Raw genomic sequence first — 17124 nt, 5'->3', positions numbered from 1 at the left:
CTTTGTATAGCTCCTCTTTGGATCTAATACTATCCTTAATTTCTTTTGTGTAGCCATGGTTGGGCCACTTTTCCTTTGTGTTTTTACGCCAGAAAGGAATGTATAACTGTTGCAATTCATGCATTCGTTCCTTAAATATTAGCCATTGCCTATCCACCGTCATGCCTTTTAATGAATCTTCCCAATCTATCATAGCCAATTCATTCTTCATATATTCGTAGTTTCCTTTGTTTAGATTTAGGACCATAGTTTCAGATTGGACTACTTAATTTTCCATCTTAATAATTCAATCATGTTATGGTCACTCTTCCTAAAGGACCCCGCACAACAAGACTTAATTAACCCTTTCTCCTTACACAATACCCAATCTAGGATAACCTGTTCCCTAGTAGGCTCCTCAACATACTGGTCTTAAAAAACCATCTCGTACACACTCCAGGAATTCATCTGCCACAGTATTATTACTAATTTGGTTTGGCCAGTCTATATGTAGATTAAAGTCACTTATGTTTACTGTAGTATCCTTGCGATATGCATCTTTAATTCCCTGTTTGATGCCATCCCCTACACTACCACTACTGTTTGGAGGCCTATAGACAACTCCCACCAATGTTTTCTGCCCCTTGGTGCTCCTTAGCTCCACCCAGATTGATTCTACATCTTGACTTTCTGAGCCAATATCCTTTCTCACTATTGCTCTGATTTCATCCTCTGATTTCAATGCCACACTACCCCCTCTTCCTTTTTGCCTGTCCTTCCTAAATATCGAATATCCTTGGATATTCAGTTCCCAACCCTGGTCACCCTGCAACTATGTCTCCGTAATTGCAACTATATCATATCCGTTTACATCTATTTGCGCTGTTAATTACAAATGCTTCATGCATTCAGATACAATGCTTTTAAATTTGTCTCTTTAACATTATTAGTTTGTATTCTTACCTGGACCCTATTTGCTAGTGCATTCTTTTGTTTGTATGCTCTGTCCCTTCCTGATATAATCTGGTTATCCTTACTGCAATCACTTTCCTGCATTGCTTACTTTTCTTTTCTCTTTTAGCATTCTAGATTTCCCTCCACTGGGACCCCCCCCCCCCCCCCCCCTATTTAGTTTAAAGCCCTGTCTACTTCCCTAGTTACACCAGTTAGAACTCTGGTCCCCACGGAACAGCTCTCTTTCCTGAGTATTGGTGCCAGTGCCCCACGAATCGAAACCCTCTTCTCCCACACCAACCTCTGAGCCATGCATTCATCTCCCTGGATCTATTGACCTTATGCCAATTTGCTCGTGGCTCAGGTAATAATGCAGGTGGGTCTGCTTTTCAATTTAGTCCCTAGCTGTTCAAACTCTCTCAGCAGAACCTCTTTCTATGTCATTGGTACCTACGTGTACCACGACAATGGGATCCTCCCCCTCCAGCCCAGAGGATATGTCCTTTAACCTGGCACCGTGTAGGCATCACAGCCTTCGGGACACACGCTCTCAGCTGCAGAAAACCTTATCTACCCCTTATCTATACTGTCCCCTACTACAACCACCTGCCTCTTTACTCCCCCCACTTGAATGGCTTTCTGCCTTGGTCAGTCTGCTCATCCACCCCGCAGTCTACAATCACTACCAACCACTTGCCTGCCTTACCTGCGATTTCACACAGCAGAGTTCTCCTCACCCGGAGCTGTGCGATCTCCCTGGGACAGGCAAAAAAAACAGATTTAAAAACCCAGGCCAATTGGGGGAAAAATCTGGGAAAATTCCTCTCTGACCCAACCAGGCAATGGAAACTAGTCCAGGAGATCACACTGGCCATATGCTGTGCTCTGCTGTGGCCTTTATCCCCACTCTCGGGCCTTGGTCTGCTCCCACTCAGGTATGCTGCCAATCTGCGGAAAAAATTAGGAAAAACAAGGCAAAGCAACACCTCCCGCCTCCACTTCACTGAACTCTCCCACTTAGCAAACTCTTGTTATCTCACTCTGAGCTGATGCACTCAGTACTCCAGGTGTGGCCTCACCAATACCCTGTACAGTTATAGCAGGACTTCGCTGCTTTTATACTCTATCCCCCATTAAAGGCCAACATCCCATTTGCCTTCCTGATTACTTGCTGTACCTGCATACCAACTTTTTGTGTTTCAAGCACAAGGACCCCCAGGTCCCTCTGTATTGCAGCACTTTACAATTTTTCTCCATTTAAATTATAATTTGCTTTTCTATTTTTTTTCTGCCATCAGCAAACTTGGCTACATTACACTCTGTCTCTTCATCCAAGTCATTAATATAGACTTGGATGAAGGGACAGAGTGTAATGTAGCCAAGTTTTCTGATCCCTGGGGCACCCCTCTAGTCACTATTTGCCAACCGGAAAATGACCCATTTATCCCGATTCTCTGTTTTCTGTTAGTTAGTCAATCCTCTATCCATGCTAATATATTACCCCCAACCCATGAACTTTTATCTTGTGCAGTAACTTTTTATGTGGCACCTTATTGAATGCCTTCTGGAAATCCAAATATACCATATCCATTGGTCCACCCTGCTCATTACATCCTCAAAGAACTCCAGCAAATTTGTCAAACATGATTTCCCTTTCATGCTGACTCTGCTTGACTGTATTATGCTTTTCCAAATGTCCCGCTATTGCTTCCTTAATAATGGACTCCAACATTTTCCCAACCACAGATGTTAGGCTAACTGTTCTATAGTTTCCTGCTTTCTGTCTGCCTCCTTTTTAAAATAGGGACGTTACATTTGTGGTTTTCCAATCCGCTGGGACCGCCCTAGAATCCAGAGAATTTTGGTAGATTACAACCAATACATCCACTATCTCTGCAGCCACTTCTTTTAAGACCCGAGGATGTAAGCCATCAGGTCCAGGGGACGTGTGGGCCTTTAGTCCCATTATTTTACCGAGTTCTACTTCATTAGTGATCGTGATTGTATTAAGTTCCCCTCTCCCTATAGCCCTTGATTATCCACTGTTGGGATGTTTTTAGTGTCTTTTACCTTGAAGACCGATACAAAATATTTGTTCAACGTCTCTGCCATTTCCCTGTTCTCCATTATTAATTCCCCAGTCTCATCCTCTAGGGGACCAACATTTACTTTAGCCACTCTTTTCCTTTTTATGTACCTGTAGAAACTCTTACTATCTGTTTTAATATTTCGTGCTAATTTACTTTCATAGACTATCTTCCCTCTCGCTCTCATTTTTTTAGTCGTTCTTTGCTGGCTTTTAAAAGTTACCCAATCCTCTGGCCTCCCATTAGTTTTGGCCACCTTTATGCCCTTGTTTTCAATTTGATAACATCCCTTATTTCCTTAGTTAGCCACGAATGGTTATCCCTTCTCTTACAACCTTTCCTTCTCATTGGGATATATTTTTGTTGCAAGTTATGAAATATCCCTTTAAATGTCTGCCGCTGCTCATCAACCGTCCCACTCGTTAATCTATTTTCCCAGTCCACTTTAGCAACTCTGCCTTCATACCTTTGTAGTCTCATTTATTTAAGCTAAGGACACTGGTTTGAGATCCAACTTTCTCACCCTCCAACTGAATTTGAAATTCACCCATGTTATGGTCACTCATTCCTCGAAGATGCTTTACTTCAAGATCTTTTATTAATCCTGTCTCATTACACAGTACCAGATCTAAGATAGCCTGCCCCCTGGTTGGTTCCGCAATGTACTGTTCAAGGAAACTATCCCAGATACACTATATGAACTCTTCCTCAAGGCTACCCTGGCCAATTTACTTTGTCCATTCAATATGAAGGTTAAAATCTCCCAAGATTATTACCGCTCCTTTTTTTTTTTTTACAAGCCTCCATTATTTATTGATTTATACTCCGTCCAACAGTGTAGCTACCATTAGGGGACCTATAGACTATGCCCACCAGCAACTTTTCCCCCTTATTATTCCTTATCTCCACCCAAATTGATTCAACATCTTGATCTTCTGAGCCAATATCGTTCCTCACTAACGCACTGATCCCATCCTTTATTAACAGTGCTACCCCACTTCCTTTTCCTTTCTCTTTGTCCTTCCAAATTGTCAAATACCCCTCTATATTTAATTCCCAGTCCTGGTCACCTTGCAATCACGTCTCTAATGGCTATCAGATCATACCCATTTGTATCTATTTGTGCCGACAGCTCATCTATTTTGTTACGAAAACTACATGCATTCAGATAAAGAACATTTAAATTTATTTTTCCTGCTTTGACCCCACTTTCTGATTCATCTTTATATTTATACATTCTGTCCATTCCTGGCACGCTCTGGTTTTCATTTCCCCCAGTGCTCCCCTGCTCTATTGCCTTCTACTTATTCTTTGACTTTTTAAATTTTCGCTCACCTGAATCCTCTCAGCACCGCCCCCCCTCCCCCGGCCCACTAATTCATTTAAAGCCCTCTCTACAGCTCTAGTTATTTGCTTCACCAAGACCCTAGTCCCAGCACGGTCTAAGTAGAGTCTGTCTGAACGGAACAGCTCCCTTTTGCCCCAGTACTGGTGCCAGTGACCCATGAACCAAAACCCATTTTCCCCACACCAGTCTTTGAGCCACGTGTTTAACTCTCTGATCTTGTTTGCCCCATGCAAATTTGCTCGTGGCTCAGGTAGTAATCCAGAGGTTATTACCTTTTATGGTTCTGCTTTTTAATTTGGTCCTTAGCTGCTCATAATTCCTCAGCAGAACTTCTTTCTTTCTCACAGGAGTGTAAGATGAGTCTATGTGGGTAGAGCTGCGAAATACCAAAGGGCAGAGAATGTACAATAAGGGTTACAGCAGTTATCATGGGTGACTTTAATCTACATATAGATTGGGCTAACCAAACTGGTAGCAGTACTGTGGAGGATTGTTTTCTAGACCAATATGTCGAGGCACCAACTAGAGAGCTGGCCATCCTACACTGGGTGTTGTGTAATGAGAGGGGATTAATTAGCAATCTGGTCATGTGAGGCCCCTTGGGGAAGAGTGACCATATGGTAGAATTCTTCATTAAGATGGAGAGTGACAGTTAATTCAGAGACTAGGGTCCTGAACTTCAAGAAAGGTAACTTCGATGGTATGAGACGTAAATTGGCTAGGATAGACTGGCGAATGATACTTAAAGGGCTGATGGTGGATAGGCAACGGCAGACATTTAAAAATCACATGGATGAACTACAACAATTGTACATCCCTGTCTGGCATAAAAATAAAAAGGGGAAGGTGGCTCAACCATGGCTAACGAGAAATTAGGGATAGTGTTAAATCCAAGGAAGAGACATACAAGTTGGCCAGAAAAAGCAGGAAACCTGAGAACTGGAAGAAATTCAGCAGAAGAGGACTAAGGGTTTAATTAGGAGGGGGGAAATAGAGTACAAGCGGAAGCTTGCAGGGAACATAAGAACTGACTGCAAAAGTTTCTATAGATATGTGAAGAGAAAAAGATTAGTGAAGACTAATGTAGGTTCCTTGCAGTCAGAATCAGGTGAATTCATAATGGGGAACAAGGAAATGGCAGACCAATTGAACAAATACTTTGGTTCTGTCTTCACCAAGGAAGACAAAAATAACCTCCTGAAAATACTAGGGGACCAAGGGTCTAGCGAGAAGGAGGAACTGAAGGGAATCCTTATTAGTCAGGAAATTGTGTTGGGGAAATTGATGGGATTGAAGGCTGATAAATCCCCAGGGCCTGATAGTCTGCATGCCAGAGTACTTAAGGAAGTGGTTCTAGAAATAGTGGATGCATTGATGGTCATTTTCCAACATTCTATAGACTCTGGATCAGTTCCTATGGATTGGAGGATAGCTAATGTAACCCCACTTTTTAAAAAAGGAGGGAGAGAGAAAACAGGGAATTATAGACCGGTTAGCCTGACATCGGTGGTGGGGAAAATGTTGAAATCATTTATTAAAGATGTAATAGTAGCACATTTGGAAAGCAGTGACAGGATCGGTCCAAGTCAGCATGGATTTATGAAGGGGAAATCATGCTTGACAAATCTTCTAGAATTTTTTGAGGATGTAACTAGTAGAGTGGAGAACCAGTGGATGTGGTGTATTTGGATTTTCAAAAGGCTTTTGACAAGGTCCCACAACAAGAGATTAGTGTGCAAAATTAAAGCACATGGTATTGGGGGTAATGTATTGATGTGGATAGAGAACTGGTTGACAGACAGGAAGCAAAGAATAGGAATAAATGGGTCCTTTTCAGACTGGCAGGCAGTGACTAGTGGGGTACCGCAAGGTTCAGTGCTGGAACCCCAGCTATTTACAATATACATTAATGACTTAGAGAAAGGAATTGAATGTAATATCTCCAAGTTTGCAGCTGACACTAAGCTGGATGGCAGTGTGAGCTGTGAGGAGGATGCTAAGAGGCTGCAGGGTGACTTGGACAGGTTAGGTGAGTGGGCAAATGCACGGCAGATGCAGTATAATGTAGATAAATGTGATGTTATCCACTTTGGTGCAAAAACAGGAATGCAGAATATTATCTGTACGGTGACTGATTAGGAAAAGGGGAGGTGCAACGAGACCTGGGTGTCATGGTACATCAGTCATTGAAAGTTGGCATGCAGGTACCGCAGGCGGTGAAGATGGCAAATGGCATGTTGGCCTTCATAGCAAGAGGATTTGAGTATAGGAGCAGGGAGGTCTTACTGCAGTTGTACAGGGCCTTAGTGAGGCCACACCTTGAATATTGCGTACAGTTTTGACCTCCTAATCTGAGGAAGGACATTCTTGCAATTGAGGGAGTGCAGCGAAGGTTCACCAGACTGATTCCAGGATGGCAGGACTGACATATGAAGAAAGACTGGATCGACTAGGCTTATATTCACTGGAATTTAGAAGAATGAGAGGGGATCTCATAGAAACTTAAAATTCTGATGGGATTGGACAGGTTAGATGCAGGAAGAATGTTCCCGATGTTTGGGAAGTCCAGAACCAGGGGTCACCGTCTAAGGATAAGGGGCAAGCCATTTAGGACCGAGCTGAGGAGAAACTTCTTCACTCAGAATTATGAACCTGTAGAATTCTCTTCCGCAAAAAGTTGTTGAGACCAGTTGGTTAGATATATTCAAAAGGGAATTCGATGTGGCTCTTACGGCTGAAGGGATCAAGGGGTAATGAGAGAAAGCAGGAATGGGGTACTGAAGTTGCATGATCAGCCATAATCATATTGAATGGTGGTGCAGGCTCGAAGGGCCAAATGGCCTACTCCTGCACCTATTTTCTATGTTCGAGGGGTCTCCCTAGGTACAGGAGTGTGTGAGAGTAGTTAGAGTGGAGATTCCAGATACAGGAGTGTGAGAGGGATTGGAGGGTCCTCCTCAGATATAGGAATGTGCGAGACGGGTTAGAGGGGCCTCCCTAGATACAGGAGTGTGAAAGAGGTTGGAAGGACCTCCCTAGATACAGGAGTGTGTATGAGAGGGGTTAGAGGGATCTCTCAGGTACAGGAGTGTGAGAGATGGGTCAGAGGAACCTCCCCAAATATGTCTGAAACAAACTGGAATGTTGAACAATGTTGAGGGGTAAAAGGAGATGAATGGTGGTGAGGTAAATGTGGATGTATTGGTGAGGTGAGAAAAGAAATAAAATATCTTGTTTCTTTTGCACCTTTCATGACCTTCAGGTTTTGCAGCCAATGAAGCACTTTTGAAGTATAGTCACTGTGGAACTGTAGGAAACAGCGCCGCCAGTTTCTGTACAGCAAGATCCCACAAACAGCAATGTGATAATGAGCTGTTAATCTCTGTTTTTAGCAATGTTGCTTGGGTCATAAATATTGGGCCCAGGGAGAACTCCCTCCTGCTCTTCTTCCAATAGTGGCTGGGAGACCTTTTACATCCACCTGAGAGGGCAGACTGGGCCTCGGTTTAAAATCTCATCAGAAAGACGGCACCTCCGACAGTGCAGCACTCCTTCAGTACTGGCACCGGGAGTGTCAGCCTAGATTTTTGTGCTCCAACTCCTGGAGTGGGACTTGAACCCACAACCTTTTGACTCGGACGTGAGTGTGCTACCCACTGAGCCGCAGCTACAGTTGTAACTCGGAGTTTAAAGAATGGCCAAGGGCGGCAGAAGACCACGGTGGCTTGTTTGAAGCATTATAATCCTGCTGCGTGACTGCCCCCTCCCTGCCCCGAAACTCCTGCTGCCAGTACTGATCTGTCGGAGGTGGCATCTTTCTGACGTGACCTTCGAACCAAAGCCCTGTCTGCCCTTTCTGGTACGACACAGAAGGAGGGCATTCGGCACATCGTATCCATGCTGGTCAAAAAAGAGCTCCCAGCCTAATCCCACCTTTCAGCACTCGGTTCTGTAGCCCTGTAGGTTACGGCTCTTTAAATGCACATCTGAGTATTTTTAAATGTGTTGGCCCTGGATTCTGAGGCTCGAGTCCCTCGAGTGGGATTCGAACCCACGACCCTCTGACTCCGAGAAAGTGAGACCGACTGGTGCCGAGCTTTGGTTTTAAATGTCGGTGTCTGTGGGAGGGAGGGGCGCAGCCCACCAAGGGGTCATTCTCTCCCACACAATGTTCGTGGCGGGGGCTTCCCCCAGCCTCTGATACCCGGTACTGACATGTTTCTCTTCTCCCAGGTCGCTCTGTACACCCGGCAGGAGCTGAACATCCGCAGCACCGCCAACTTCCTGCTGGCCCTGAGCGCCCGGCTCCCCCCGTGCCGGCCCCACCTGCGGCGCTACTTCTGCCGGGCCGTGCGGCTGCCCTCCGACTGGACTGAGGTGCCGAGGATATACCAGGTACACTGCGGGGGGGGCGGGGGGAATATACCAGGTACACTGGGGGGCGGGAAGGGGGGGATATACCAGGTGCACTGCGGGGGTGGGGGGATATACCAGGTACACTGCGGGGGTGGGGGGATATACCAGGTGCACTGGGGGAGGTGGGGCGGAAGATACCAGGTACACTGGGGGGGGTGGGGGGGAATATACCAGGTACACTGCGGGGGGGTGGGGGGAGAGATACCAGGTATACTGGGGGGCGGTGGGGGGATATACCAGGTACACTGCGGGGGGGGGTGGGGGGAATATACCAGGTACACTGGGGGGCGGGAAGGGGGGGATATACCAGGTGCATTGGGGGAGGTGGGGCGGAAGATACCAGGTACACTGGGGGGGGAAGGGGGGGATATACCAGGTACACTGCGGGGGGAGAGATACCAGGTACACTGGGGGAATATGCAAGGTAAATGTTGGAGAGAATCGAGCTGCGATCTGCGTCCCTTATCTCAAGGGCGCAGTGTTTTTGAGGTGGGAGGGATAATGTGCTGAGACAATGTGTAAATATTTAGCCGATGGCTCCGTCCCACCACCTTTTCCCTGAGCGCTCCTTTTAATCTTTTCTTTTCCTTCCTTTGTCCCTGCCCCCCAGAGTCTGATGGAGAGCAGCAGGAAGGTGGCTCCCTACCCCTCCTGCCTGCGCCAGGCGCTGGCCGACAGCTTCAAGCTCTTCGACGAGTACCAGCTGGCCAAGTACAACACCAGAAAGCAGCGCTGCAAGGCTGGCCTGAGGAGGCAGAGAAGGGTGAGTATGTTCCACAGTCCAGAGAAAAACCTCCCGGTTAAACTCAAAGGCTGTGGGGATCCAGGGAAGGAAAAAGTGGGCGTAAGGTTCAAACATGAGGCTGATTTTCCAGACTAGAAACTGTGGAGGAGCAGCGGGATTTGGGTGTCCAGGTACGCACATCATTTATAGCCAGTAGACAGGTATAAAGGGCAATCACTCGGGCTAATGGAGTTGACAGCCTTATCTCGAGGGGGCTGGAATACAAAGGGGAGGAAGTTATGCTTCAGTTGTACAGAGCTCTGGTTAGACTACATCTGGAGCACTGCAGTCAGTTCAGGAAGGAGATAGTGGCCTTTTGGAGGGGATGCGCACAGATTCACCAGAATGATATCAGGGCTAAAGGGGTTAAATTATGTGGACAGGTTGCGTAGACTAGGCTTGTATTTGTTTGAGCTTAGAAGGTTGAAGGGAGATCTAATTGAGGTGTTAAAAATGTTGAAAGGGATTCAATAGGATAGACAGAGAGAAACTATTTCCTCTGATGGGTGTTCAGGAGTGGAATCGGGAAGCATTTTTTACCCAAAGGGCAGTGGAAATCTGGAACACTCTTTTCCCCCCAAAAGGCTGTGGATGCTGAAGGTCGACTGGAGCTTTCAAGTCTGCAATTGATAGATTTTTGTTGGGCAAGGGTCGAGGGATATGGAGCAAAGGCGGATAAATGGAGTTGGAGTACATATTAGCCATGATCTAATTGAATGAGTAAACAGGCTCAAGGGTCTGAATGGCCTCCTCCTGTTCCTATGGTCCTGTATCACTGTCTGTTCTCTGTCTTTTAGATCCAGAAATTGCCACCTGATTCAGTCATTACCAAGTGGTCTGATTATCTGTCCATCGCAAAGAGTGATACACACCTTGTAAGTACCTCAAAACTGGAATATTAACCCGACTGGAGTAAAGCTTTGCCTGTCCTATAATAAAAACGTTATCACTGATATATCCTCACTGCTTTCCTCTCTCAGCCTCTGCACTGAGTGACTTCTCATCCTCGGTGATTTCAACCTCCATCTCAATTCATCATGCTCTCTCTCCTCTGAGTTCACTATCCTCCTGTCCTCCCTTAATCTCTCCCTCCATGTGAACTCCTCAACCTATACTCACGCCCTCCCCCTTGACCTTGCCATCTCTCGTGGCCTCGATATTCCTACCGTGTCAATTACAGATAAGGCCATCTCTGACCATTTCCTTGTATCGCTCTCCACCCACATGCCCCGTCCCCCACCAAAATCTACTTCCTTCTGCATCCTCCCCTGGAAAAAACTCTCTCCAAACTCTCTCATAGCTGCACTTACCAACTCCAAACTGTCCAGCCTTTGGCCCTCCTTTCACCATGACATTTCTGCAGCCACCGATCTGCTCACCCGCACCCTCACTACCACCTTTGATGCCCTAGTCCCTATTATTACTCTTTCTCACCCTGGCCGTTCCCCTGGTACAGCCCTTATCTGCGCTCCCTCAAGTCCAAGGGGCACAGACTTGAACGGATGTGGCGGACAAGTGGTTTAGTCATTCACCTCCAGATCTGGCTCGACCACATAAAACATTCTCTGGTCCTACTCTTGTCTGCAAAAACTGTTCACTGTTCCAGGGTCATTCTGGAATGCAAAGATAACCCTCAGCTACTATTCTCTACTGCTAACCGTCTCCTTAAACCCCTCTCCCCTGTCTCTATCACACTTGCCTCCAACAACAAGTGTGAGGAGCTCATGGACTTCTTTGTCTCAAAGATTGAGACCATCTGATCGTCTGCCTCTTCCAGTTCCCATCCTTCCCCAACCCCGTGGGGGCAATGTTCCTCTGAGGTTCCCCTTGCCTTAGTTCTAAACTCACATCTTTCTCTAGTTTCTCTCTGATCTCCCCTTGACCTCTCCATGCTTATCATGTCCATGAGACCCACTTCCTGCTCCCTTGACCCTATTCCCACTAAACTGCTGATCACACAACTTCCTGTTTTGGCTCCCATGTTAGCTGACATTGACGGTTCTCTCTCCTCGGGTACTACCCCTTCGCTTTCAAATCTGCTGTCATCACCCCTCTGAAAAAAGCAACTCTTGACCTCACTATGCTTGTTAGCTGCCGCCCCATCTCCAACCTCTCTTTCCTCAAGTCCTTGAATGTGTTGTCGCCTCCCAAATCCGTGACTATCTTTCCCGGAATTCCATGTTTGAATCCCTTCAATCTGGTTTCCACCCTTGCCACAGTACTGAAACTGCTCTCACAAAAGTCACAAATGACATTCTTTGTAACTGTGACAAAGGTAAACTATCCCTCCTTGACCTGTCTGCAATCTTTGACACCGTTGACTACTCCATCCTCCTCCAAAGCCTCTCCACCATCGTCCAGCTGGGTGGGGCTCCACTCGACTGGTTCCACTCCTATCTATCTAATCATAACCAGAAAATCTCCTGCAATGGCTTCTCTTCCCGCACCCGCATCATTACCTCTGGTGTTCCCCAAGGATCTATCCTTGGTCCCCTCCTATTTCTCATCTATTGCCCCTTGGTGATGTCATCCGAAAACACGGAGTCAGGTTCCACATGTACGCTGACGACACCCAGCTCTACCTCTCGACCACTTCTCTCGACCCCTCCATGGTCTCTAAATTGTGAGACTGCTTGTCTGACATCTAGTACTGGATGTCAGTACTAGAAATGTTATCCAATTAAATATTGGAAAGACCGAAGCCATTGTCTTTGGTCCACGCCACAAACTGTTCCTCAGCCACTGACTCCATACTTCTCCCTAGCATCTATCTGAGGCTAAACCAGACTGTTCGCAACATAGGCATCATATTTGACCCTGAAATGAGCTACCAGCCACATATCCATGGCATAACTAAAACTGCCTATTTCTGCCTCCGTAACATTGCCCGCCTCTACCCCGCCTTAGCTCTTCTGCTGCTGAAACCCTCATCCATGCCTTTGTTAACTCTAGAATTGACTAATGCAATGCATGTTTGGCTGGGCTCCCATGTTCTACCCTACGTAAACTTGAGGTCATCCAAAAGTCGTCCCATGTCCTAACTTGCACCAAGTCAGGATCACCCATCACCCATCACCCCTGTGCTTGCTGACCTACATTGGCTCCCTGTTGAGCAACGCCTCGATTTCAAAATCCCAATAACTTGCTCCGGGGACAGTGGTAGGTGGGGAGTTTGACTGGGGCGGTACACCTGACCCACTGTAACGCAGGTGTCCTAAGGCGAGCTCCGGGAGGACTGAAACCTCCCGTGGAGCAGAAGGACTCGGGTACAGCAGAGGAACGGGAAGGTTGGGGCGGAGAAGCGGCGAGAGATCAAGGCAGAAATGCGGCAAATGATCGGGGCGGAGGAGTGGTGAGAGATCGCGGCTGAGATTCGGCGAGTGATCGTGGCAGAGGCAGAGAGAATGTTTGGGGCAGAGGTGCGACAAATGTTTATGATGGAGGAGCGGCGAGATATCGTGGCAGAGGCGTGGCAAATGAGGGTACAGGGCCCAGAAGAGCCAAGGGCCCAGGGGCAGCACTGGCCAGCCCGCACTGCAATGTGTGTGTGCACTAGTTCCGTGCAGCAGAGCAGGTCTCCAGTCGTCCTGGTTAACCCTTGCCACTGGATAAAGACCTAGCTCTATCAAGCCCGTGTGGTGGCTGATGTGCAATAGTCACCACACGTTAAAACAATCCACACACAGGCATCTTCCACCCCTGGAATTCAGGACTGGAATAGAAACATAGAAACATAGAAAATAGGTGCAGGAGCAGGCCATTCAGCCCTTCTAGCCTGCACCGCCATTCAATGAGTTCATGGCTGAACATGAAACTTCAGTACCCCCTTCCTGCTTTCTCGCCATAACCCTTGATCCCCCGAGTAGTAAGGACTTCATCTAACTCCCTTTTGAATATATTTAGTGAATTGGCCTCAACTACTTTCTGTGGTAGAGAATTCCACAGGTTCACCACTCTCTGGGTGAAGAAGTTTCTCCTCATCTCGGTCCTAAATGGCTTACCCCTTATCCTCAGACTGTGACCCCTGGTTCTGGACCTCCCCAACATTGGGAACATTCTTTCTGCATCTAACCTGTCTAAACCCGTCAGAATTTTAAACGTTTCTATGAGGTCCCCTCTCATTCTTCTGAACTCCAGTGAATACAAGCCCAATTGATCCAATCTTTCTTGATAGGTCAGTCCCGCCATCCCGGGAATCAGTCTGGTGAACCTTCGCTGCACTCCCTCAATAGCAAGAATGTCCTTCCTCAAGTTAGGAGACCAAAACTGTACACAATACTCCAGGTGTGGCCTCACCAAGGCCCTGTACAACTGTAGCAACACCTCCCTGCCCCTGTATTCAAATCCCCTCGCTATGAAGGCCAACATGCCATTTGCTTTCTTAACCGCCTGCTGTACCTGCATGCCAACCTTCAATGACTGATGTACCATGACACCCAGGTCTCGTTGCACCTTCCCTTTTCCTAATCTGTCACCATTCAGATAATAGTCTGTCTCTCTGTTTTTACCACCAAAGTGGATAACCTCACATTTATCCACATTATACTTCATCTGCCATGCATTTGCCCACTCACCTAACCTATCCAAGTCACTCTGCAGCCTAATAGCATCCTCCTCGCAGCTCACACTGCCACCCAACTTAGTATCATCCGCAAATTTGGAGATACTGCATTTAATCCCCTCGTCTAAATCATTAATGTACAATGTAAACAGCTGGGGCCCCAGCACAGAACCTTGCGGCACTCCACTAGTCACTGCCTGCCATTCTGAAAAGTACCCGTTTACTCCTACTCTTTGCTTCCTGTCTGACAACCAGTTCTCAATCCACGTCAGCACACTACCCCCAATCCCATGTGCTTTAACTTTGCACATTAATCTCTTGTGTGGGACCTTGTCGAAAGCCTTCTGAAAGTCCAAATATACCACATCAACTGGTTCTCCTTTGTCCACTTTACTGGAAACATCCTCAAAAAATTCCAGAAGATTTGTCAAGCATGATTTCCCTTTCACAAATCCATGCTGACTTCGACCTATCATGTCACCATTTTCCAGATGCACTGCTATGACATCCTTAATAATTGATTCCATCATTTTACCCACTACTGAGGTCAGGCTGACCGGTCTATAATTCCCTGTTTTCTCTCTCCCTCCTTTTTTAAAAAGTGGGGTTACATTGGCTACCCTCCACTCCATAGGAACTGATCCAGAGTCAATGGAATGTTGGAAAATGACTGTCAATGCATCCGCTATTTCCAAGGCCACCTCCTTAAGTACTCTAGGATGCAGGCCATCAGGCCCTGGGGATTTATCGGCCTTCAATCCCATCAATTTCCCCAACACAATTTCCCGACTAATAAAGATTTCCCTCAGTTCCTCTTCCTTACTAGACCCTCTGACCCCTTTTATATCCGGAAGGTTGTTTGTATCCTCCTTAGTGAATACCGAACCAAAGTACTTGTTCAATTGATCCGCCATTTCTTTGTTCCCCGTTATGACTTCCCCTGATTCTGACTGCAGGGGACCTACGTTTGTCTTCACCAACCTTTTTCTCTTTACATACCTATAGAAACTTTTGCAATCCGCCTTAATGTTCCCTGCAAGCTTCTTCTCGTACTCCATTTTCCCTGTCCTAATCAAACCCTTTGTCCTCCTCTGCTGAGTTCTAAATTTCTCCCAGTCCCCAGGTTCGCTGCTATTTCTGGCCAATTTGTATGCCACTTCCTTGGCTTTAATACTATCCCTGATTTCCCTAGATAGCCACGGTTGAGCCACCTTCCCCTTTTTATTTTTACGCCAGACAGGAATGTACAATTGTTGTACTTCATCCATGCGGTCTCTAAATGTCTGCCATTGCCCATCCACAGTCAACCCCCTAAGTATCATTCGCCAATCTATCCTAGCCAATTCACGCCTCATACCTTCAAAGTTACCCTTCTTTAAGTTCTGGACCATGGTCTCTGAAATTACTGTTTCATTCTCCATCCTAATGCAGAATTCCACCATATTATGGTCACTCTTCCCCAAGGGGCCTCGCACAATGAGATTGCTAATTAATCCTCTCTCATTACACAACACCCAGTCTAAGATGGCCTCCCCCCTAGTTGGTTCCTCAACATATTGGTCTAGAAAACCATCCCTTATGCACTCCAGGAAATCCTCCTCCACCGTATTGCTTCCAGTTTGGCTAGCCCAATCTATGTGCATATTAAAGTCACCCATTATAACTGCTACACCTTTATTGCATGCACCCCTAATTTCCTGTTTGATGCCCTCCCCAACATCCCTACTACTGTTTGGAGGTCTGTACACAACTCCTACTAACGTTTTTTGCCCTTTGGTGTTCTGCAGCTCTACCCATATAGATTCCACATCATCCAAGCTAATGTCTTTCCTAACTATTGCATTAATCTCCTCTTTAACCAGCAATGCTACCCCACCTCCTTTTCCTTTTATTCTATCCTTCCTGAATGTTGAATACCCCTGAATGTTGAGTTCCCAGCCCTGATCATCCTGGAGCCACGTCTCCGTAATCCCAATCACATCATATTTGTTAACATCTATTTGCACAATTAATTCATCCACCTTATTGCGGATACTCCTTGCATTAAGACACAAAGCCTTCAGGCTTGTTTTATTAACACCCTTTGTCCTTTTAGAATTTTGCTGTACAGTGGCCCTTTTTGTTCTTTGCCTTGGGTTTCTCTGCCCTACACTTTTCCTCATCTCCTTTCTGTCTTTTGCTTTTGGCTCCTTTTTGTTTCCCTCTGTCTCCCTGCATTGGTTCCCATCCCCCTGCCATATTAGTTTAAATCCTCCCCAACAGCACTAGCAAACACTCCCCCTAGGACATTGGTTCCAGTTCTGCCCAGGTGCAGACCGTCCGGTTTGTACTGGTCCCACCTCCCCCAGAACCGGTCCCAATGCCCCAGGAATTTGAATCCCTCCCTGCTGCACCACTGCTCAAGCCACGTATTCATCTGCGCTATCCTGCGATTCCTACTCTGACTATCACGTGGCACTGGTAGCAATCCCGAGATTACTACTTTTGAGGTCCTACTTTTTAATTTAGCTCCTAGCTCCTTAAATTCGTTTCGTAGGACCTCATCCCTTTTTTTATTGGGTCCTTCATTGAAACATCTGCGAACTCATCCCTTTTGGTGTGAAAGCAAGTCATCCTCGTCCGAGGGACTACCTATGATGATGATGAATCTCTTTCAGCGCCTCAACCCTGCAAGATGTCTGCGCTCCTCTAATTCTGTCTCTTGTGTATCCCTGATTATAATCATTCATCCATCGGTGGCCGGGCCCTAAGCGCTGGAACTCTCTCTCTCTCTCTCTCTCTAAACCTCTCTGCCTCACTATCTCTCTTTCTTCCTTTAAGAGGCTCCTTAAAACCTACCTCTTTAACTAAGCTTTTGGTCACCTGCTGTCATTTCTTTTTTATGGCTCGGTGTCTGATTTGTCTTATAACACTACTGTGAAGCACCTTGGGATGCTTTACTACATTCTAGGTGCTATATAAATAAAAGTTGTTGTCTGTCCTCACTGCTCTGTCC

At 46.5% G+C, this 17124-nt stretch overlaps 1 protein-coding gene across 1 annotated transcript in view; it reads left to right on the top strand.

Annotated features, from left to right (window-relative positions):
* Window positions 1-17124, top strand: part of LOC139251238 (telomerase protein component 1-like) — a 71932-nt gene that overhangs the window by 10931 nt on the left and 43877 nt on the right. Inside the window, exons 5-7 of the mRNA XM_070873210.1 lie at window positions 8602-8763; window positions 9395-9547; window positions 10366-10443. Coding sequence (XP_070729311.1) covers window positions 8602-8763; window positions 9395-9547; window positions 10366-10443 — 393 coding nt within the window. The remainder of the gene's footprint in view (window positions 1-8601; window positions 8764-9394; window positions 9548-10365; window positions 10444-17124) is intronic.

The sequence above is a fragment of the Pristiophorus japonicus genome, unplaced genomic scaffold (genome assembly GCF_044704955.1).
Source record: "Pristiophorus japonicus isolate sPriJap1 unplaced genomic scaffold, sPriJap1.hap1 HAP1_SCAFFOLD_425, whole genome shotgun sequence".
Lineage (NCBI taxonomy): Eukaryota > Metazoa > Chordata > Chondrichthyes > Pristiophoridae > Pristiophorus > Pristiophorus japonicus.
The sequence above is the reverse complement of the archived record's forward strand: the minus strand, read 5'-3'. Positions and strand labels throughout refer to the sequence as shown.